The following is a 23804-nucleotide window of genomic DNA, read 5'->3' as shown; positions in this document are numbered from 1 at the left end:
TCAGAAAAAGAGTTCAAAACCAGAAAACTGCAGACCAATATTTCTCATGAACACAGACACAAAAATCCTCAACAGAGTATTAGCAAATCAAATACAGAAATGTATAAAAAGAACTATACACCATAATCAATTGGGAGTTATTTGGGGTATGTAAGACTGGCTGGTTCCATATTTGAAAATCAGTGTCAACCAATGTATATCAATAGGTTAGCAAAGAAAAATTTGCCTATCAATGGATTCAAGAAGTATTTGACAAAATACAACATCCATTCATAATAAAAACTCTCAGCAAACCAGGAATAGAGGATCTTTCTCAATTTGATAAAGATTTGTTAAAACCTGCTGCTATTTTATATTTTACAGTGATGTCCATTTTTACCACCTTAGTCATGACAGTACATACTGGAAGTAATAAACTGCAATAAAGCAAGAAAAAGAAATAAAAGGCATACATATTGGAAAGGAAGAAATAAAAACTATTCCTACTTTCAGATGACATGTCTACGTAGAATATGCCAAGGAATCTGCAAAATCACTCCTACACTCCTAAGAAAGTTCACCATGGTTGCAAGCACATAAAATCAAAATAGACAAATCAATCATATTCCTGTATACTAACAATAAACACATGGAAATTGAAATTTTAAAATATATTATTTATAAACACACAAAGGAAGTGAAATACTTGGGTATAAACTTAAAATATTTAAGGACCTGCATGCTGAAAATTATTAAATGATGATGAAAGAAATAAAAGAATATCCAAATGAATGGAGAGATACACTGTGTTCATACACTGGAAAACTCAGAATAGTACAGATGTCAATACTCTCCAAACTGATCTACAGATTAAATGCAATTCTGATCAAAATCCAGCACAAAGTTTTTTTGGAACCAAGAAAAGCTTATTCTAAATCTTATCTTATATGGAAAAGCAGAGGTCTTAGAATAGTTAAAACAAGCCTGAAAGAAAAGAATAAAATGAAAGCACCACAATACCAGATAGTAGGGCTTACCGTGTAACTATAGTAATCAACATAGTTTGACAGCTGAGAGAGACACAGATCAATGAAATGGAAGAAAACACAGGAAAACAGCTTCATAACCTTGGGAGTAGGTAAAGATTTCTTAGGACATGAACTATAAAATTAAAATGGATAAATTTGACTTGATCAAAATTTAAACCTTCTGCTTTGCAAATCACACTCATAAGAAAATTAAAAGATCTCTTTTGAGATTTTCTTAACTCAGGAAGTTATGTAAATTTTAAGTTATTAGGTACTTTGTATTGCCTTAATTTAAAAAAATAAGTAAAGTTAGTTAGAACCCTAGTTCAGATAATTTGCTACATCAGAATGTACATATTTGTATAAGTAACAACTGGAATGAAACTCAGATACAAAACGATCTTAAATGCCCAAGTGCATTTTTGAGGATCAGCTAACTAAACTCAGTTCTTCCTTTAAAAAAAAAAAAGATAATTATGTTAAGTGAAAATCACGCATAGACGTGATACACTTCATACCACAACCAACTAATTTTTAAAATAAAGGTTCTAAGCAAAAGAACTCAATTTCATAAAGATATGGGATTGTTATTCACTGAGGCATAATGCCCACTGGACCAACATTAACCCCTTATGATGCTCAGGAGGGTACAGTGGGTAACCTGGAGGTGTCATATTTGTGGTGCAAAGAAATCTCAACTCTGTGTACATATTTATTTTCAAGAGACATTTAACAACATATTGTATCTCACTGTTGCATGAATGATTTAAGTTGTTACAAGTACACCAACAGCCTAAGCCTTAATGGATTTGTGTTGGTTAAGACCTTTACAATTACAGAACTGTAGCACCAGAGACATGATAGGTTTAGAGAGAAACTTTTAGCTAAGCAATAAACTCTATAATTAGGAAGAAGATGCTGATAAATTCTACAAAGAACATCAGACATGACATTTGTTGCTTTAGAATCTCTGAGCATATTTATAGGCAAGGCAGAAGACAGAGCATCTCAGTTTAGTTTTAAGATACAAAATACCACTATTCTTAAGAAAAAAATCACAATGTTGTTGCACATATTGGAGCCCACAAAAATCATAAGAAATGTGGTGTTTTCTTCGCAAACCTGTTTCCCGATTAGAAACAAAAACATATTGTTGACTCATACAGAAATTCAAGCCAGAAGAAAAATAGTATTAGACAGAGTTGATCAGATGAAATCCCAAGTCTGTGTACTTATTACTTACGGGAGAATCATCTAATAACATACTGTGTCTGCTTGTTACATTTATGTTAATAGTGATTATCTCTCATGGGAAAAAGATTCTGTGTGTATAACCGGAGGCTTAAATATTTACTTGCTTCTCTCCTAGATCAGTCCATGCCCTAGAACTTTAGGAGTGAGATATGTATGGGAAAAGTAGTATCCGGTGATTTGGTTAGATCTGAACTCCTAGCACCTAGTACAGAGTCTGGCACACAGCAGATGGTCAGCACATAATTGCCGAGTGATACAATGAGGAAGAAACAGTTGAGAACAATTTATTTAAATTTGTTGAAGAATATTTTACCTGTGCAAAATTTCTTCCTAAGTCACCTTAAGAGTGTGCCAACAAGATTAACAGATACAAACACTATACACAAAACAGATAAACAACAAAGTACTACTGTATAGCACAGGGAACTATATTCAATAGCTTGCAATGACCTATAATGAAAAAGAATATAAAAAAGACTATATATATATATATACACACACACACACACACATATATATATGAATCCCTATGCTGTATACCAGAAACTAACACAGCATTGTAAATTAACCCAGAGATATGGGAAGAACCATTGGGATTCTAGGCCATTTGCAGTTTCGGTCTCAAAATGCCCTGGTGATTTAAGAGAGACCTTCTGAATGTCTGTGATAGTTAATTTTTTGTGTCAACTTGACTAGACTATGGTACCCAGTTGTCTGGTTAAGTACCAGTCTAGATGTTGCTGTGAAGGTGTTTTTAAGATGTGATTAACATTTAAATCAGTAGGCTCTGAGTAAAGCAGATTATTCGCCATAATGTAGGTGGGCCTCACCCAATCAGCTAAAGGCCTCAAGAGCAAAGAAGTAGAAGGATTTTGCTTAAGACAGCCACATAGAAACCCTACCTGAGTGTCCAGCCTGCTGCCCTGTGAAAGTCAGACCCACAATTATAATGCAACATCAATTCTTTTCTGAATTTCTAGCCTTCCAGTCTGCTCTGTGGTTTTGGACTTCCCAGCTCCCAAACTGTGTGAGCCAATTCCTTAAAATCAATCAATCTCTCTCTTTCTATACTTACTATTTACAGATATAGGTACAGATATATGTTCTGTTTCTCTGGAGATCCATAACTAATACAGATTCAGCTACTGGTCAGTGAGATGCTGCTGTAACAAGTATTAAAAAAAAAAACTTACAAGTGGCTTTGAAATTGAGCAGTGGAGGCTGGAAGAGTCCTGCCTTGAGGAGACTGCTGGTAGAAGAAGGATCTAGTGAGGGCTTTCAAAGGAAAGAGGAGAGCTATGGAAAAAGCTTCTATGGCCTTAGAGAATACAGACACTGTCATGAAGAGAATGCTGCTGGAAATACGAGCGTTAAAGGTGTTTCCTGTGAGATCTCAGACAAAAATGAGGACTGTGTTATTGGAAAAGGAAAGAAAGATGATCTTTGTTATAAAGCACAGAGGAGTCGACTGAACTGTGTTCTGTTGGGTGGAAAACAGAAATTGCAACTGGTGAACTTGGATGTAGGCATACCTCGGATAGTGTGGGTTCAGTTCCAGACCGCTGCAATAAAGCAAACATGGCAATAAAGCGAGTCACACAAAGTTTTTGGTTTCCCAGTGCATATAAAAGTTATGTTTACACTATATTATAGCCTTTTAAGTGTGCAATAGCATTATGTCTAGAAAAAAGTACACACCTTAATTAAAAATATTTTATTGCTGAAAAATGTATCACCTGAGCCTTCAGTTAGTCATAGTAGAAACATCAAAGATCACTGATGATGGATCACCATAACAAGTACAATAATAATGAAGAAGTCTGAAATACTGTGAGAATTACCAAAACGTGACAGAGACATGAAGTGAGCCAATGCTGCTGGAAAAGACGGCACCAGACTTGCTTGACGCAGGGTTGCCACAAACCTTCAATTTGTAAAGAAAATGCAATATCTGCAAAGTGCAATTTAAAGTGAAGCACAGTAAGATGAGGTTTTGCCTGGATGTAGCTGGGGCGATGTCTAAGCAAAGCACTGAAGGCATGGCCTGGCTTCTCTTTGCTGCTTACAGTCAAGTGTGAGAGGAGAGAGATCAACTGAGGGAATTGTTTGGCAAAAAGAAACCAGAACTTGAGGATTTGGAAAATTTTCAACCCATTTATGTTGTAAAAAAATGAGAAAGCATGCTCTGGAGAGAACTCCCAGGGTGTGGCTGGATAACCATTTGTGAAGAGATGAGGCATGTTGCTTGTGGAGCCCATTAACCATTTCCACAGAAAGGCTGACAGCCTGCACAGAGATGGGACAGGGTGGAGAAAGGCTGTCAGGCTTCTGGGATTCTACAGGCAGGGAACAGGCAATAGGGCTCTCAGGTAGAGAGTAACAACCCCTGGGATGGGGCCACTTCTTCAATTCCAGAGGGTGGGGCAACTTCCTTGGTGTTAGAGGGCAGGGCCCCACCCAGGGCTGAGGGGGTGGGGTCACCACCCCAGTGGGCCTAAAGGACACAGCATCTGGCCAGAGGATTAATCTCAAGCATTAAAATCTAATTCTAACAGAATTTGCCCTTTTGTAAAGGGAATGCCTATCTTATGCCTGTCCCAGCATTAATACTGAAAACAGAAAACTCATCCAGTTTTACAGGTTCACAGATGGAGAGGAGTTTTGTCCCAGGATGAGTTATACCTGAGTTTTATCCATACCTGACTTAGATATTTAAGATGAGATTTTGAGCTTAAGACTTGATACTGGAATGGGTTAGGATTTTGGGAGTGTTGAGATGGGGTGAATTTATTTTGCATGTGAGAAGGACATGAATTTTTGGAGTCAGAGGACAGACTGTTACGGGTTGAACTGTATCCCCTCCTCCAAATTCATATGTTGACATTCTAATCCCCATTACCCCAGGATGGGACTGTTATGGACTGAACTGTGTCCACACTAATTTATATGTTTAAGTCTGAACCTTCAATGTGATAGTTTCTGGAGATGAGGCCTCTCAGATATACCAGGTTTAGATGAAATCATGAGGGTGGGGTCTTCATCATGGGATTTGTGCCCTTATAAGAAGAGACACCAGTCAGCTTGTGCACAGGTGTGCTCACGTTCTCTCTGCCAAGTGAGGCAGCAAGAAAGCAGCCATCTTCAAACCAGCAAGAGAGCCCTCAGTGCAGCCTGCCCTAGCGCACCCTGATCTTGGATTTCCAGCTTCTAGAACTGTGAGAGATCAAGTTTCTGTTGTTTAAGTCACCCAGCCTATGGTATTTTGTTTTGGTGGCCCTAGTGAAGTAATACAATAATCTTATTTGGAAACAGGATCATTGCAGGTGTAATTAGTGAAGTTAGGATGAGGTCTTAGGGTGTGTCCTAAGGGCAATGTCTCTGGTGTCCTTATTAAAAAGGGAGATTCGGACACTGAGACAGACACACACACACAGATGATATGAAGAGATGAAGGGAGAAGATGGCCATCTACCAGGCAAGGAGAGGGGCTGGAACAGATCCTTCTACCACAGCCCTCTGAAGGAACCAATCCTGCCAGCATCTTGATTTCAGATTTCTAGCCTTCAGAGCTTTGGGACAATAGATTTCTATTGTTTAAACCACCCAGTTTTGTGGCATTTTGCTGCAGCATCCCTAGGAAACTAATAAAACACCCCTGAAAAATCTTGGGAAGCCTGATTTCCTGTTGGGAAATACAGAACTTGTGAGACTCATACCTGCGTGGGAAAAACCAGATGTGTTGCTATACTAATAAATACCCTCAAAGCTGATATTCTCCATTTTAATAAATGAACAGTTATGTTGGAGAATGAACATTTGCTATGCCTATAACTATCAAAAGTCATGAACATTCTAGCCACTCTGCTGTAGATAGTTGAAGGTTTGGGTATTTATTGTTTATGCAAAATACTGTAATTTCTTTTTACCTTACTCTGTATTAAATTCAGGTTGGAACTAACACTTGTATGGGACTTGGTGTTTTAGAAGAATATTCAATATGTTTTTCTAGAATAATGCCACATGTCCACATTAATTTAACTATTGGCTGATACAATGTACTATTTTATGACAAGCAATGTAAACTGAATACCCACCCACACGCAGGGGGAGGTGATTAGGTTTATTTTTTTAATAAAGGTACTGAGCACTGAACCCAGGACCTAGTGCATGCTGGGCACGTGCTCTACCACTGAGCTATACCTTCCCCCCTAAACTCAATGTATTAGAAAATTTAAAAGTAATATTATTAAGACCTTTTAGAGTTTTTGATTTTAAAATATTGATTTTATTTTCAGCAATAAACTACTGATTCAAGTATTTGGTTTTCAGTTACAAAAGAAAGTACTTTAAAGACTATGGTAGAAACTAAAGTCAAAGCTTATAATGCAGTCTCCACAGCAACACGGGAAGGAGCAGAGCCTGGTGGACCAGATGAAAGCCACAAACTCTCAGTTTCAGACCTTAGCATTAACTCACCACAGAAGGCCGTGTTTACATCTTGGCTTTTCATTTTTGCTATAAACACAGGCACTTCTGGCTTTGCACAACAAAAGGGTGTTGCCTAAGTCCTATGTATCTAATACACTCATTTTATTAAACTAATACTATTATATCAATGTTCTAAAACAATGTAAGATATTCACACTGATTTCTGGGTTGAAGCAGGGGAATAAGTAACGGTAAAGAGAGTATGTAAACAATAAGTTCCTCAAATCTCATTTACCGATAACACAAAAGTGACTTCATTTGAAGGATCTACTTTATTTTCACAAGTTAATAATCACGATAAAAAGAAACTTTATCTTTTTAAACAGGTATTTAGAATTTTATCAGCTACTGGCAGAGCCATGCTGACCATACTGAATTGTTTTCATTTTCGTATTTTCAGTAAGGAAAAGTCTTCTGTAGGAAATTGTGCAACAACAATGCATAAGGATTTTACTATAGTTTGATGAATTAGTTAAGATTTTACTATGACGATATCTTACTAATAAGAAGATTATTTGCTAAAGACACACACATGAAAGGAAGTTTTAAAAGACTCTGAGCTATAAAAATAGATAGTAGTTAACATTTACTTAACCATCCTGGGCTCTTTATGAATGAGCTCACTTAATCCTCACAATGACCTTATTAAATAGATTTTATTACTATGTTCATTTTATTGACAAAAAGATGAAGCTCAGAGATGTGAAGTAATTTGCCCAAGATCTCTCAGGGGAGGAGTCAGGATCAGGGGCTGTGCACTTGATCTCTACTCACTACTGCATCTCATTGGTGTGTCTATTTCATTTGTCACTTTTACTCATGCAGTAACACACTCAAATTCTGATTCAGTCCTTTTAACTCTAATTTAAATGGAATTTCACTAAACTTGGTGATCTGATCACCTATGATCGGAAGTAGCAAATTAGAAAGGTTTGGAGGAGGGCTTCTGTAGGCAGGCATGGTAAAGCAGGAACGTTAAAAAAAAATACATAAAGTTGAAACAGGGAACTGAAAGTATAGCAAAATAGGATTATTCAGGGCAAGAAGAGATAAATGCAGTTTGGGGGGGAATGGGTAGAGAGATGGAAAAGGTAACTACCATTTACTGAACACCCATTATGTGCCAGGCGTTTGCCTTCATCATCTGCTAATCCTCAGATGGCCCTGCCCAGCAGGCTGTTCTATCCCCATTTTCGGGCTCAGAGAGGTTCTGCACCCTGCCCACGCTCGCTCTCATTCTAAAAAAATGATTACAAAGGAAACGCTTCTTGGCAATGAATAGGGGTAACAAGTTATCTGGAAAATGTACTAACCCAAAATACCACATTTGATGGATAAGTGAGGTATAATAGTACTTTTTTTTTCAACTTTGAAAAATGTGAACTTAGAAGATCCTAAATTTAGAAAATCTATAAGCTGAGGTTGTGCTAATAGGAGATTTTTCATTTCATGTCCTATTTTTAATTGTCTGGTATTCTTTTTTTAAACTACCAGTATGGGGGTTTTTACTTAGTGAACATTCTTAGCAAATTCAAGGCACTGTGCCAAGAAACAGAGAGCGGCAAGAGAATGCCATTTGGAAGGGTTAGAAACTCAGAACAGAAACACACGCTTGCGCGCACGCGCACACACACACATGCAATGTTCAGCCACACAGCTTCAGCCAGCAGTGTGAACTAAATGGAAGGGCTGGGCTGGACCTGTTATATAACAAATACTTCGCTCTTACATTCCTTATTGCCTAAAGACTATTGTGAATAGGGGAATAGCAGGAAAATACTCCTAAAAGAGTGAGCTACTCTAAATAATACATACAGTAAAACCGTTCTGTGTGTGACCAAAAATGGAACAAAGGGAAATCCAGCTTTCCTGTGATGCTGAAAATGCATTTGTTTCACTTAGCTGTGCCGCAGGAAGCACTCCATGCCCCTTTGAAACTACTGACCTAATGACACTTCTGTGCGTGTCCTCCACCCCTCCCCACGGCCCCGCCCCTCACCCAGATGTAAGCTGTGGTGCCCACTTAGGCATGATTACCCCTGGTGCAGCCCTGCCATTGGCGTCTCTCTCAGGGGAAAGAGCTTAGGGTAGACGATGGTGAACATGGGCTCACTACACCGGTGACAGTGCCCCAGGGGGCAGTGCAGCAGCTCCAGGAGACTTCTGGGTAATGAGACTGGAGACAGAAAGTTCAAATCTGGAACACAAGAGAAAATCACGCACAAATAAAAAATGAGATTTCCTTGAACTAGGCTTCTTAAAATATTTCTCTTTGTTACCAAGCAAGTCCAGTTAGTTAAAAGTACTGTATGCTGAAGATTCTGTGATCTGACAGGCACTGAATAAAAACATAACATTATTTGGAAATGAAAGAATTTTTTTTAACATTTTTGATACTAAAAGAAAACCTACTTCTACTCTTTGAAGAGCAACCAGAAGCTGTCCTGATGTAGATGCAAGTAAAGAATAAGACCAAATATTCTTTAAGAACAAAGGCTGAAAAGGCATTGTTTACCTCAAGAGGGTCTGTAACCTTCTATAAGAGACAGAGAATAAAAAAAAAAGGACTGGGAATGAAGACTAAAACTGACTTTCATTAAGTTCTTCCTAAATCTACCTGGCATTCAGAATCTATCAAGCTAAATTATATTTACTGAAAAGAATGCAAAAGGGAAACAAAAAAATCAAAGAAAATGAAAAATAATGAAACCAAGCTTTTCCTCATCTCACTCCGATGAGCTGTCATTAATTAAAAACAAAAACAGCGTGCTTCTTTTCAGTTTAGTCTGAGCTGCAAAAAAGAAATGTTTCAAGCAAAACATCCCAGTGGCCCAAGCAATCTTGAGCACAAATGAACACTGAGTTGCTCTGATAGCTAATATCCAGTAGAGAGAGAAATGGTTATAATGAGGTAAAACCTAAAAATCACTGAATCATCTTTGGGAAGGAAATACAAATGATTTTATCATCTTTTATATCTGTCAAGACTTGTCAATAACCATTGAGAAAAATGTGGTTTGCTCATAGGTGAATAATTTCAGTTTTGTGTTCGGTTTTAAAAAAACAACTTAATTTTGTACTGGACATTCCTGGAAGGTTAACGTTAGATGTTTATGTATGGACCTATTTTTTTAAGCAAAACAAAACATTTAGCAGTTTTAAAAACACGTGAAATGTATTTTCTTATTAGTATTGCCTAGTGCTATCTTAAAGCAGCTCAGAGATCCACTCCACCACCTACGACATCTACATACTGCCAAATCCTTCCCAAACCAAGAGCCGGAATGCTGTGGTAATACTGCCTAAGGCTCCTGATTATTCTCCCCTAAGGTAGATAAATTTCTCAGATGTGAGGAGGCTACAAGGCAAAAGCCTGCTCTGTTAGAAGAAGTACCCAACTTTGTTTTAAGGATAAGATCTTTGCAGATTTTTTTCTACTAAAGAAAGTGCTCCTGCCAGCCTTCTCACTTCCACAAATATATGTTCCCAAACACCAATTTCTTTCATTTAAACCACACAGTTTAACGTTTAACCTCTGTCCTTTGTCACTGAAGACCATATTTAGTGAATGCTTCTCTGTCTGTAGGGGATGCTGAAGAGATCAGTGTTGATAAAGTATTAAAAGTTTGCTCTTTTAAAAAAAAGTCCCATTGCACCACAACATTCATGTACTTAACGCCACTGAACTAACTGAATACTTAAAAATGGTTAAAATGGCCAATTTTATGTCAAGTATATTTTTACCACAATTTTAAAAAACGAACACCAGAATAGCATAAAACATCATTTCTGAGCTCACTGAATAAAAGGCAGGAAAAACAAAAAAAGAAAAAAATGAAAAAAGAAAAGAAAGGTCCCCTGTACCTTTCAGAAAGCTGTGGTAGGTGTGATGCAGACTCCGCATGGCCAGCTCTTGCAGAGGCAGGACATGATCGTTCTCCGTCCCGATGGCCTTCACTTCAGCAGGGAGGAAAACGGTGAGTTGCCCTGATGAAAAGGAAAGCAGCTTCACCTCGGAAACTTGAATGGGAGCACCGCAGCTACAGAAACACACATGTTCACAGTAGTATTAGCCAAGAGGAAACAATATGCGTGCCAATAAAAATGTGCTAATCAAAATATACATTTAAAATTTTAAGGCACTGCTGACTTACCAGAATTCTTTTCAAAGTGAACAGATGCTATCCTGGGTTCCTTAATAAAACCTGGCACAGAAATTTAAACTCATCATTTGGAGCTCACCTAAATCATTGCTGAGGTCCAGGCACTTCCAGGAAGGACAAACTTGGAAGGAACTTCCCTTCACAGGAGCTACACAATTTGCTTTGTAAGCTGTATTTATCTTCATTTTCTTAACCTTTCCAAGTTTATGTTATTGAAATTTTCAAAATTAAGAGGAAAAAAGAGTACTCTGTTAAGTTATAGTAACTTGGTTTAATAGAATTTTTGTGTGGGAAAAAAGCCCTGCAAAGCAAATAGATTTTTAATCTTAGCAGATAACTTTACTGGGTCCTTCCATAAACTTGTGGAGAAAATATTCTTGGCAAAGTCTACTGAATAAGCCAAGTCACGTCATATTCCCTGTAGCCACTCTTAACCAGAAGGCAGAGAGGTTCTTGTTACTTTAGCTACAGGGTTATCAAAACTCAGGTGTCCGACCTCATTCTACCTCCTGTCTGACACCACGAAGTTATCTAGGAGTCTCAACACTTTTCTTCTCTAAAGATAAACAGGTGCCAACAAACCTTGGCTCTCCAGACACAACATGAGATAATCTCTCTACCCGCAACTGGAAACAGGACTAGAAGGCAGAAGTCCTTGGCTTACTTGTTTATCAGATGTTCCTTCATTTGCTCACTCCTTTCATCAGAAAATGTTTCTAGAGCAACTGCTATACACCAGTCAGTTAAAATACTTAAGTTAAAAAAAAGATGATCCCTTTGAAAAATGTAAAAATTACAATATAATTTTTCTAATATTGGATCAGAAAAAATAGAGGAACTGACTCTGTCCAGGGAACTAGGGAAGATTTTACAGAGAAGACAGTATCTGACCTAGAACTCAATTAATTCTACTCAATCAATTTCTCCACTGGGCTCAAGAAAAAGAACTTCATACGGCCATGCTGGGTCCCCCGAACCTAGGCAAAACCTATATCCCAAAGGGAATCAGTTTTTCCAAGTTCTAACATTAGAGTTTGGTTTGCCTTCTTCAACAGCATGAAGTATTCTGTGTCTGGCTCCTTTCGTTAACATTATATTTCTATGGTGCATCCACGCTGCTGTGTGTTACTGTAGTTTATTCATTTTCATCGCTGTGCAGTAATTGACAAGTGTATGGGCTGTTTCCGGTGTGGGGCTATTATGAACAGTTTTGTATATATTATTGGATACATATGAGCATAAAATTCTGTTAGGTACACACTTAAGATCAGAATCGAGCTTATTATAGTGAGGAAAGACGGACAATTAAAAGATAAATATATGCTAATAGAGTGAGAGGGGAGTGAGAGCTGTATCACCTTAGACAACATAATCAAAGAAAGCCTTTCTGAGAAGGTGACATTTCAGCAGAGACTTAATGGAAGAGAAGAGTGCACTCAGGGAAGCGGAGCTCAGTCACAGCCTGGCAGGCACCTTAAACTGAGGACAAGGAACTAAGAGTTCAGGGAGTCCAAAGCAGCAATTCACAGGACAGAGAACCTCAGAGGAGGGAGATGCAGAGAGAGAGAACTCAGGAGATCTGCACAAGGTCCCCCTTGAGTATTCAGATGAGTACTGATCAGCACAAGCACATGAGGAAACTACCTGAGGCTGGAGAAAGGATGAGCTCAAAGGATTAAAGGTAACAGTGCCCAGCGGTCACACAGGGTAGGAAACAGTGCCTGTTCTTAACAGTCAGACATGAACCTCATAATTAAAGGGACACTGAGTAGAGTGCACAGAAGGGGTCTTATCTCAGTAGTGGTGAATAATGAGCACTAGACTGAACACCATTCCATTCTCACCTAACAAATCTAAAAGCCATATCTGAAAAGATTCAATTATTTCCAATTAACTTAGTTGTGTCTCAAAACATATATCAAGAATAGCTATATGAATATAAAAATATCCAGCACTCAACATCGTAAAATTCACACTGTCTGGCATACAACCCCAAATTACTGGGCTTTCCAATAAGCAAGAAAATATGACCTGTAATAAAGAAAAAAAAAATCATGCAACTGAAACCGACCAGGAACTGACAGGTGTTAAAACTGGCAGAAAAGGTCATTACAACAATGATTATAATTACTGCATAGAAGAAGGTCATGTTACATACATAGCTCTCACCTGAAGACACCAGAAATAAGAGAGTGAATTAAACCCTAAGTAAGTAAAATAAAAGAAATAATAAAGAGATTCAAGAAAATCAATGACACAGAAAACAGGATAGAGAAAAATCAATTAAAATATCAGCTGGATATTTGAGAAGATCAATAAAATTGGTAAGTCTCTAACCAGATTAATCAGAGAGAAGACACAAATTACCAATATCAGAAATGCCCCGTTTCTGCAGATAATAGAAAGGTAAGAAGTAATGTTACGCTAATACAAAGTCCTTGAAGGACAAAAAGCACCAAAGCTCACTCAAGATACAGAGAAGTTCAACAGCCCTACATTTACTAATGAAGTTGAAATTGTAGTTAAAAGGTTGGAATACTTCCCAACTCATTCTATGAAGCCAGCATCATCCTGATATCAAAGCCAGATGAAGACATAACAAGAAAAGAGAGACAAAAAACAGTATCACTCATGAATGTAGATAGAAAATATCTAAACAAAACTTTAGCAAGTTGAATTCAACAATGTATAAAGTCACTATGACCAAATGAAGTTTATCTTATTAATCAAGATTGTATTAACCTTAGAAAATCAATGTAATTCACTATTTTAAAACCTAAAAAACTATATAATCATATCAAAAGATGCAGAAAAAAGGTCTAACAAAATTCAATACCTATCTCTAATTTTTAAAAACTCTCAGTAAACTAGGAATAGAAGGGAATTTATTCATCTGATAAAGGATATGTATGAAAAAACAACAGTCAATATTATACTTAATGTTGAAAGACTGTTTTCCCCATAAGTTCAGCAAAACAAACATGTCTGCTCTCACTACTTCTATTTAACATTGTACTAGAGCTTCTGACCAGTGCAATAAAGAAAGAAAAAGAAATAGAAGGTGACTAGATTTGAAAGGAAGAAGCAAAACTGTCTTTCTTCCCAAAAGATATGACTGTGTATGTAGAAAGTCCAATAAAATCTACAGAAAACCTACTGGAACTAATAAGCGAGTTTGGCAAGTTTGGAGGATACAAGATTAATATACAGAATCATCTGTACTTCTATATGGCAGCAATAATCAATTGGAAATTTTTAAAACTTTAAATACCATACACAATACCACGAAAAATATAAAATACTTAGAGACAAATCTAGCAAAAGATGTCCAAGACCTGTACACTGAACCCTACAAAAAAAAGCCAAGTAATTAAGACATTTATTGTGATCATGGGTTGGAAGACTCAATATTGTTAAAATGTTAATTCTCCTCAAATTGATCTATAGATTCAATGCAATCAAAATCACAGTTTTTTTAAAAAATATAAATTGAAAATACAATTCTAAAACTTGTACAGAGTCTGATTATAAAATTTATATAGAAATGGAAAACAGCAAGAATAGTCAAAAGTTTTTGAAAAAAATTTAATACTTATTGTAAAATTATGATAATTAAGATATTGTCAAAATAGACAGATCAATGGAACAGATGGAGTATCTAAAAACAGACCCTCATATATATGGACAACTATTTTCAACTAAGGTACAAAGGCAATACAGTGGAGAAAGGATATTATTTTTTAACAAATTGTGCTTGAACAATTGTATATCCATATGCAAAAAAAGGAACTTTAATCATACCTTGTACCATATACAAAAATAAACTCAAAATGAATCATAGATTTAAATGTAAACCTAAACCCTTAAAAATTCTAGAAGAGAACATAGGAGAAAACCTTTGTGATTTGGAACAAATTGATAGACTGGACTTTATCAGAATAAAAAAATGTCTGCTCGTCAAAAGGCCCTGTTAAAAGAGAATGAAATGGTAAGCCATGGTCTAGGAGAAGATATTTGCAAAGAATATACAGGATAAAGGACTTGTATCCAGATCTACAGAGAACTTTCAAAACTCATTAATAAGAACACAAGCAACCAAGGGAAAAATGGGAGAAAGACACTATATCAAAGCAGATATATGGATGGCAAATAAGAAATAAAAAGAGACACACCCTTATTTACAAGAGAAATGAAATTTAAAAACTTAATGGAAATATACACTACATACTTGGGATAAAATTTAAAAGACTGATCATCCCAAGTGTTCACAAAAATATGTAAGAACCAAAAATCTCTCATATTGCAGGTGGGGATGTAAAATGGTACACTGACTATAAGGTATGCACGGATTTTAGACTGAGTGGGAAGTCTGCCCCAAACCCCTGTGCTGTTCAAGGGTCAACTGTATATGGATGGCAAATAAGCACATGAAAAGCTGTTCAACATCAACAGTCATTAGAGAAATGCAAATTAAAACCAAGAGGTATTACCAACTTATTAGAATTTCTGAAAGGGAAAAAAAAAACCTGACAAGAACATTCATGAAATACTAAATAGCACAGCCATGTTGGAAAAGTTTGACAGTTTTTCATAAAGTTAAATACACACTTACCACACAATCCAACAAATGCATTCTTATTTACCCAAGTGAAATAAAATTATGTTCACGTAAAACTCCATACATGAACATTTGCAGCAGCCCATATCGTCTTATTTATATGACACTCTGGAAAAGGTAAATTATAGGGGTACAAAACGGACCACTGTTTCCACGGAGCGAGGGTGTCTCCTGGAGAGGAAAGATTCATTTCAAAGGGAGATGGGGACGTTTTGGGGGTGAATGACCATTCTAAACCATGATTACAATGGTGGCTATATGACTGTATGCATTTGTCAATATTAATGGTGCTAAAGCACAGTCCTGGAGCCCTCTGCCCTTTGAGTTGCTGGGTTATGGGGAGATCTTAAGGGAAAAGCAGACACAGTAGTGGGGGATCTCAGGGGCTTTTAGTTCAACAGCTATCCACTAACTTGTGTAGAAATACTTCAAAACTGCCAATAATTTAACAGCTAGTATGGGTACACTCGGGCAAACCAGCTGCACACTGGCCTATCAACTGGTGCCAAAATTTATACGAAAACTTTCTCAGTATTTTTCTTTGATCTGCTACTTTGCCTTTCTCCCTCTTACTTTCGAAACCTTTCTTGACCCTAAGGAATCACATAAATGTGAGAGTCTGTAGCAGTACGGTTGTGACTTTGAGTATTTCTGTGGGTTAGAAAGGTACCATCCTTGAACCATTTTGTGAAGATGAGGAAATAAATTTAAATTTTACTTTATAATTATTATTTGATTCTTAATATGGAGAAAATTAGGATGAGGGGATCATATCCAAAATGCTGTTATGCAGTACGTCCACTAAGTCTGGAAACACCAGCAAACACACAACACATGATTCTTTTGAATGATATACTACAGTATGTGGTGTGATGATTAAATTTTTGTATCAACTTGGCTATGGCACCCAGATATTTGGTCAAACACCAGTCCAGATGTTTCTGTGAAGGTATTTTTAAAGATGAGATTAACATTTAAATCAGTACATTCTGAATAAAGCTGATTACCTTCTACAATGCTGATTGGGCCTTATCCAAGGAGTTGAAGGCCTTTAAGAGAAAAAGACTGAGGTCCCCCAAGGAGAAGCTCTGCTTGCAGACTGCCTTCAGACTCATGCTGCCACATCAGCTCTTCCCTGGGTCTCCAGACTGCTCTGCAGATTTCAGACTTGCCAGCCCCCACAAACATATGAGTCAATTCCTTAAAATAAATCAATCTCCCTCTCCCTCTCAGTGCCCCCCGGCCCCCTACCTACACACACACACACACACACACACACGCACCCTGTTGGTTCTGTTGCTATGGAGAAGCCTGATTAATACATGTGGTAAAACAATATTATTTGTTTCCAAATGTTATAGCTATACTTTAGTATGAGAATTCCTGAGCAAAACCATGAAACAATAAAAATACGAGGTAAAAAGCAAGCAAGTCATTCATGAATATTTACTTTATACCGTTACTGCCTTAACAGCTGCTGCTTCTTAACCTTACAATTGTTGATGAACTCTACAAGGACACTGTCCAAAGAAGTTAACAATATTGGGTAATAAATAAAGGTTCAGAAAACTGAAAGTCAGACTTTTCCTAATGCCTTCCTCATCTCCAATAATTAAAAGGATATGTTTATGAGAGAAACCACGGAAAAGACTCACATTAACAAGTAAGTGGATCCTCATTTTATGTAAGGCCTCATTTCCCTTTGATAATTCTTTTAGCAGAAGTTCCACTCTTTTCTACTGGCTATAAACAGCTAATTAAATTCATTTTATGATACTTCTATTAAATGCCTCCTCTACTTAACCCTGGAGAAGAGCTGCAGCTATGCAGAATGCAGGTTGCAAGGGAGGAATTCACACGAGTTAGGAACCTTTCTGCTGGCCATGGCCAACCTTCCTTAACCTTCTCAGAGACTACATATCCACCCCACTATGTGAAATGATGCAGGAGCGAGAAAGGTATTTTCCATCCCTGTTCTCAAGAAGCTAGTAGAGGGGCTCAAACATACAGAGGTGATTCTAGACCAAGGAGAAGAGGGAGGCAGTGTATGCAGTGCAGAGGTTAGCAGTATGGACAATGAAGCAGATAATAACTCTACCCCCACCAAGCTTTGTGACCTGGGACACTTCACTTAATCTCTCTGAGCTTCAATTTCTTCACTTCTAAGACAGAGATATCACAAGGGTTGCTGGGAGGATTATGTGCATTTGCAGATAAGTCAATGAGTACATTGCCTGGCACCACAGTAAAGGTTAAGCAATGTTCACAGCTGTGCTCTCCTTTTATCATTATAATAATTTTTTTTTTTGGATAATACACTACAATACATGATGTGATAGTTAAATATTTGTATTAACTTGGCTAGGCCATGGTACCCAGATATTTGCTCAAACACCAGTCTAGATGTTGCTATGAAGGTATCTACTGTTCAAAACTTAAGATTAGCATGATGATATTCCAGGGAAAGGGAACAGGGATTCAATTCTGTGAATGCACGGGGCAGATGGGATTAAACAAACAGTTCCCACTGGCCAGAGTGTCAGTACATGGAAGAGAATAGCAAATGGGCAAGAAGGCTGGAAAGGTCCGTCTCTTGAAAGCTAGAGTCACTCATCTCAGTAAGACATCATCGTGAAATGAACTGTCAGTAAAGAGAGACGGAAGCTCCATGATATGTTCAGTATGCAATAAAATGAAATGCTTATTAGTTGGCAATTTAAATTTTTAAAAAATTTTTATTTTTTTTTATTGAAGTATAGTCAGTCTACATCGTGTCAATTTCTGGTGTACAGCATAATGTTTCAGTCATACATATATATACATATATTCCACTTCGTATTCTTTTTCATTGTAGGTTACTAAAAGATATTGAATATAGTTCCCTGTGCTATACAGTAGAAACTTATTGTTTATCTAGTTGACAATTATTAAGCCTTAGTATCTTTGATTTCTAACTCAATAGTTTTTATTATTTTAGAATAAATGGTGAAATGGTTACAGAAATGATTAAACATTCCAACTCTTAAATGGGTTATTAAAATGAGTTGAAATTTGTTACAAATGTCAGGACCGTCAGCTTAGGTATGCAGATACTTCGTAACAATTATCACACAATTCCCTCTCAACTCAACGTTTTCAGAGCTGCCATTCAACATTTAATACTAATCAAACTAAATGTACAGTGACATCATTTTGCCACCGAGATTATGCTCCAAAACATGTATGTGATTTAGCAAATTAATTCTTATGCATTTTCAAACTTACCATTCCACCTACCAAAGTGTTAAAAGTCAAGAATGTTTAAATTCCCTTACCAAAAGAACCCAAATTAATCTCTTTTAAACTTCAGATAATAAACTGTCATCCACATGCTCACTACTGTGGAAACTGCTACCAGATTAACCCTCCTTTTCAGAAAGAAAAAAAAATATTTTTTTTTCAGCTTAAAATAGGAGGAAAAGGAAAGTGGTTCTGGAGAAGGAAAGAAGTTATGCCATGCAGATAGAATAAGCCTTGGTTTAGACAAAGGGTCTTACTGTCATCTTGGCAGGGCCTCCTTTAAGGCTTAGTTTTGTTCCATCTGAGAATGCATTTATTCTATTTTCATTCTTGAAAGGTATTTTTGCTGGTTGCTAGGGTTACTGTTTTCTTCTTTGGCACTTTAAAAATAGAGTTCCACTGTTTTCTGGCCTTCAGAATTTCTGATGAGAAGGCAACGGTCTTTTGAATCATTCCTTTGCATGTAGTTTGTCATTTTTCTCTGGTTGCTTTCAAGATTTTCTATTTATCTTTGGTTTTCAGCAGCTTTCCCTGTGTATGGTTTTCTTTGTAATCTATACTGCTCAGGGTTCACTGAGTTTCTTGAAAATGTAAATTTATGTCTTTTACCATATTTGGGAAATTTTTGGACATTATTTCTTCAAGCAATTTTGTTGTTGCCCCATCTTTTAGTATTCCCGTTTGGGGATGCCAATTATACACACGTCAGGCTTCTTTGTACTGTCTGGCAGGTCCATGATGCTGACGGTTATTCTTGTTTTTGATCTTTTTTTTCCTCTATGTTCTTCAGACTGAATCATTTCTTTTGATCTACCTCCAAGTTCACTGACTTTTCTCTGTTACACCATTCTGTTGTTAAGCCCATTGAGTAAAGTTTTTATTTAGATACTGTATTTTTCAACTTTAGAATTTTCATTTGTTTCTTTTATAGAGTTCCTATTTTTCCAGTCTATTCATTCACTGAAAACTTACTTTTCTTTACTTCATTGAGAGTAGGTGCTTTAAAACCCTTGTCTGTCAATTCTAACATTTTGGGTCATCTCAGGTTGGTCTCTGCTGATTATCTTTTTCCTTGATACTAGGTCATATTTTCTTTATTCTTCAAATGTTATATAATTTGGAGTTGTATCTTGGACATTTTGAAAGGTATATTGTAAACACTCTGGATTCTGTTATATTCCTCTAAAACTTAAAAGGAGTATTAATATTTTTGTTTTAATAAGCAATTAATTACTGCATTGGAATCAAACTACAGACTGTCTCTTGAGTGACAGCTCAAATCACACTTTAGTATTATTTTTTTTTAATCTGTAGCTAGGCTGCTTTATGCTTGCCCCATGGTGGTGATTCAGGTATCCAGTATTGCTTGTTTGAGGTGTGTGGGCAGCCCACACACACAAATGGACTATGATTCAAAGGATATTTTTTGGTATATTTATCTAACTCAGAACTTGGAATGCATTTCTCATTTGTTACCTTGAATGGTTATCTTAACAAACCATTTAACCAGTTTGTACCCAAATCCAGCTATAATTGCTGATTTACATAAGAAAAAGCAAAGCAGTGGCTTGGTTTTCTTTTTCTCATATAATCAGACAACTGAGAAAATAACTCTGCTACAGGACCACTTTTACTACTAAGTTCTCCTGGGTAAGCAAATGTGCCAATTACCACCCTTCAAAATTCTAACATGGGAGGGACTTCTTTATCTGGGTAAAATATAGAAGAACTGAAGACATTTACTCCCATAGTAACAATAAGAAAAATCCAGACAAAACAAAAACCATACTTTTCCAAGAAGTCAGCAAAGAGCATGGATGCAAGGAAACAGTAGCCATCCTCCAAGATGGCTCCCACGATCCTCCCCTCCTGGTATTCACTCCCTTATGCAGTCTCCTCCCACAATGAATAGGGTTAACCTGTGTAATCAATAGGATATAATACAAATGGCAGTGTGTGCCTTCAAGGCCAGGTCATAAAAAGATAATCCCATGCTGTAAATTTTCATTACTCTACTTTTCTCTTAGAGTATTTATTTTTTGTATTACAGTTATTTTTATACATTAGAATAAACATCTAAATTATCTTTTCCACAATTCTTAGCACAGTGCTGACTTGCTAGTTAATGCTCAATAATTATTTGACAAATAAATGAACATATAATAAGGAGGAGCTAACTTCACATTTCTATGAATATCAAAGATAATTTTGTGAGACTTCTGAGATTTTTTGAAACTGCAACATTTGTTATTTGCTATTTTTATATCCATTTATATGTTGTATACCCGATTCTCTATTTTCCTTCTGAGATATGAATCATACACATATCAGACTTTTTAATACTGTGCCACAGGTCCCTAAAGCTGTATTCATTTTGCTCTAATTCTCTTAGGCTTAATCAGAAAAGGGTAATATAAGTGTTTCAGATAGTACAGTATGGCAGAAGCTAGTGTGTTCCTATGATCCAGGCCTACCTCTGGGCTAGAAGGAACCTGTGATGGCAGTGGAGAGCCAAATGTGCTGATCCTTTGGTTCTCAGCTTAATATCATCTCTTTAGAGAGAATTAGCAGCAAGTTTGTTTAATTACTGACTGGATCCCTGGCTAGATTATGAGGCCCATGAAAGCAGGTACTGAACTGGAATTTTGAATACATTTTTGCCATAGAAATATTGTATAAGTAACCATAATTTTGGGGGTGTAAAATGGGTTAAATAACCTTTTAATGAGCTGGCTAGGAGTATAACCACCAGGACTGCATCCATAAGAAAGGCATTCTGAGTTAAACCAACAGATGAAAAATACCTTCGTATCATAGTTCATTTGTATGTGGGATGGCCTATACTCCAAAAACTACTAATATTAGAAAACTGATTGTTTGATAACTGTCCTTTTAATAATTTTATTTATCTTCTTACTACGATTACCAAAGGAAGATGCTAATAATAATAAAAAGTGTACACTATCTGCTAATAATTTGCACATTTTGCCTTACTATTTATTTTCTCAAAGATTCGCAGCTCTCATAAGTCTCACAACTTCTGCTACCAGATACCAAGTCTACGATGAAAATATATCTGTCCCTCTGCCCTGCACAAATAGAACTTTCTGACAGTCAGTAACATCCACATCTAAACATCTAAAGTAGAAGGCTCTTTATCTCAAGTAAAAGCTATTTCTTAGTTGTGGTAGAGACTTAAATCACATTTCAACGCAGCCTCTCAAGGCTCTGGCGTGGGGAAAACTGCCTTCAGCCTTGGAGCCTGCTTGCATCATTCCATGTATCTTGGTGATTGAGTGCATTTTACTTACCACTTGGAAAAATGAGGCTATATTATAGATGCTTTAAGAACTCATTAGGATTAATGAGTGAGTAGTATCACAGCTGTCACATAATCAGCCGCAGAAAAGTCACTGAGCTAAAAACTCCACCACATACTCTATTATCTATGCTTCACAGAAGGTTCTGGAATACATCTCTGGGCTTGTATTTCATCAGCCCATACAGGCACTGAATTCATCCAGGGCTCTTCCAAGATAACAACTGCATAATTTTTCCTAGGGGATGGCCACAACTCCTAGGATTACCCTCTCCGGAGCAATCACCGCTCAGTGCCCGTCCCCTGGCACCAGGCCAACAGGGGAATGGCTGCATCTACGTACAAGCTTGCTGTCATCCCTTTTCTTGCCAGAACTACATCTAGTATGAGCCAGGTTGTGTAGGATGTTTGAAATTACAAGGAGAGAGTCAACATGCTGGCTAAGCAGCGTCAAAGGTGTTACAAGTATCCTTTGGCTGCTTAAGTGAGGAAAGTCAGGCCCGTCAAAAGCAGGTTCTGGCAGCTGAGTTGTCCTGTATGAAGCTCACACCACTCTGGGAACCTCTTTCAGGTGGTCCTGTCTCACTGCTGTGGAAGGAGATGCTGAGGCCATCTTTCTAAAAGCCTGACTGAGAAGGAAAGATTATCGCTGCTCTGAAAATAATAGCCTAACATTTCCTATTAACTGAAACATCTGTTTTGGTGGCTAGAATCATGATCTGTATTGAGGGATTATTTCAAATGTTGAGTTCTAAATATTTCCATTGAAGTCCTAGATACTAGGGCTGACAGTGTAGTAAAATTGTCACTGCAATGGAGCACAGAGAAAGAAAAGCTTTGAAATTAATGCTGATTCCTCCAGTTTCTGTGAGTGATACTACTGAGTTTATAACAGTATGCATGGATTAATTTTTCTTTTGACTGGAAAATAATAAACAACTTACTGACCGAACGCACAGCTTACTCACTGAACTCAAGTACGATACTCTCAATTGCTTGCTCAACATTCTTGGCTTCTAAGGGTATTTGGTTTAGCACACTAAGACGAAAGGCAAAGTTGAACAGGATTATTAAAAGTAGTGTATATGAGCTTTACCAGGATCAATAATGGAGCAGAAACAAAACCAGCAAAAGCACTGAGTGATAGTGTGAAATGTGAAAGCAGCCTTACCCACTGCACCCGATGACTTTGTTGTACAGATAGGACGGCAAGCCTTTCAGGTGAATGTTGTTATCCACGTACACATACTGTAGTTCTCGAGATCGACCTAAATCTGGATTAGAAAGAAAAGCGCTGTAACTCCTATAATGCACCAATATAATGTGAAATGTAAACATTAATACACAATATTAGAATAATTCAAAATTTCTGCTCTGGAAGCAAAAAACGTTGTAGATTTAACGCTAGGTGTGAAATTATGTCAGTTGCAATATGAGATTCTACATCAGAAAACATGAGTGCTGCAGAATTACTCAACCCAACTGAACCTTGATTATTTAAACTATAAAATGAACATTGGGAATATTATTAAATTTCCTCACCACATAAATATTCTATGACTTTTAATAAACAATTTTTATTTAAGAATAAAGTTTGTTATAGGTCATTTAGTTTCATATTTTTCCAGGAAAAAGTGTTACACAAACTAAGTTGGCAGCTCAGTCTACAAAAGCCT

At 36.9% G+C, this 23804-nt stretch overlaps 1 protein-coding gene across 3 annotated transcripts in view; it reads right to left on the bottom strand.

Annotated features, from left to right (window-relative positions):
- The window catches only part of LRRC28 (leucine rich repeat containing 28), a 105328-nt gene that overhangs the window by 13175 nt on the left and 68349 nt on the right, over positions 1–23804 (bottom strand). For 2 of the 3 annotated variants that reach the window (XM_032469398.1, XM_032469400.1), the window contains 3 exons: positions 23300–23402; positions 10614–10789; positions 8787–8946 (listed from right to left, as the gene is read on the bottom strand). In XM_032469398.1, coding sequence (XP_032325289.1) covers positions 8787–8946; positions 10614–10789; positions 23300–23402 — 439 coding nt within the window. Of the gene's footprint in view, positions 1–8748; positions 8947–10613; positions 10790–23299; positions 23403–23804 lie in introns of all 3 variants that reach the window. The other variant, XM_032469399.1, reaches the window with a different exon arrangement.

The sequence above is a fragment of the Camelus ferus genome, chromosome 27 (assembly GCF_009834535.1).
Source record: "Camelus ferus isolate YT-003-E chromosome 27, BCGSAC_Cfer_1.0, whole genome shotgun sequence".
Classification (NCBI taxonomy): domain Eukaryota; kingdom Metazoa; phylum Chordata; class Mammalia; order Artiodactyla; family Camelidae; genus Camelus; species Camelus ferus.
The sequence above is the reverse complement of the archived record's forward strand: the minus strand, read 5'-3'. Positions and strand labels throughout refer to the sequence as shown.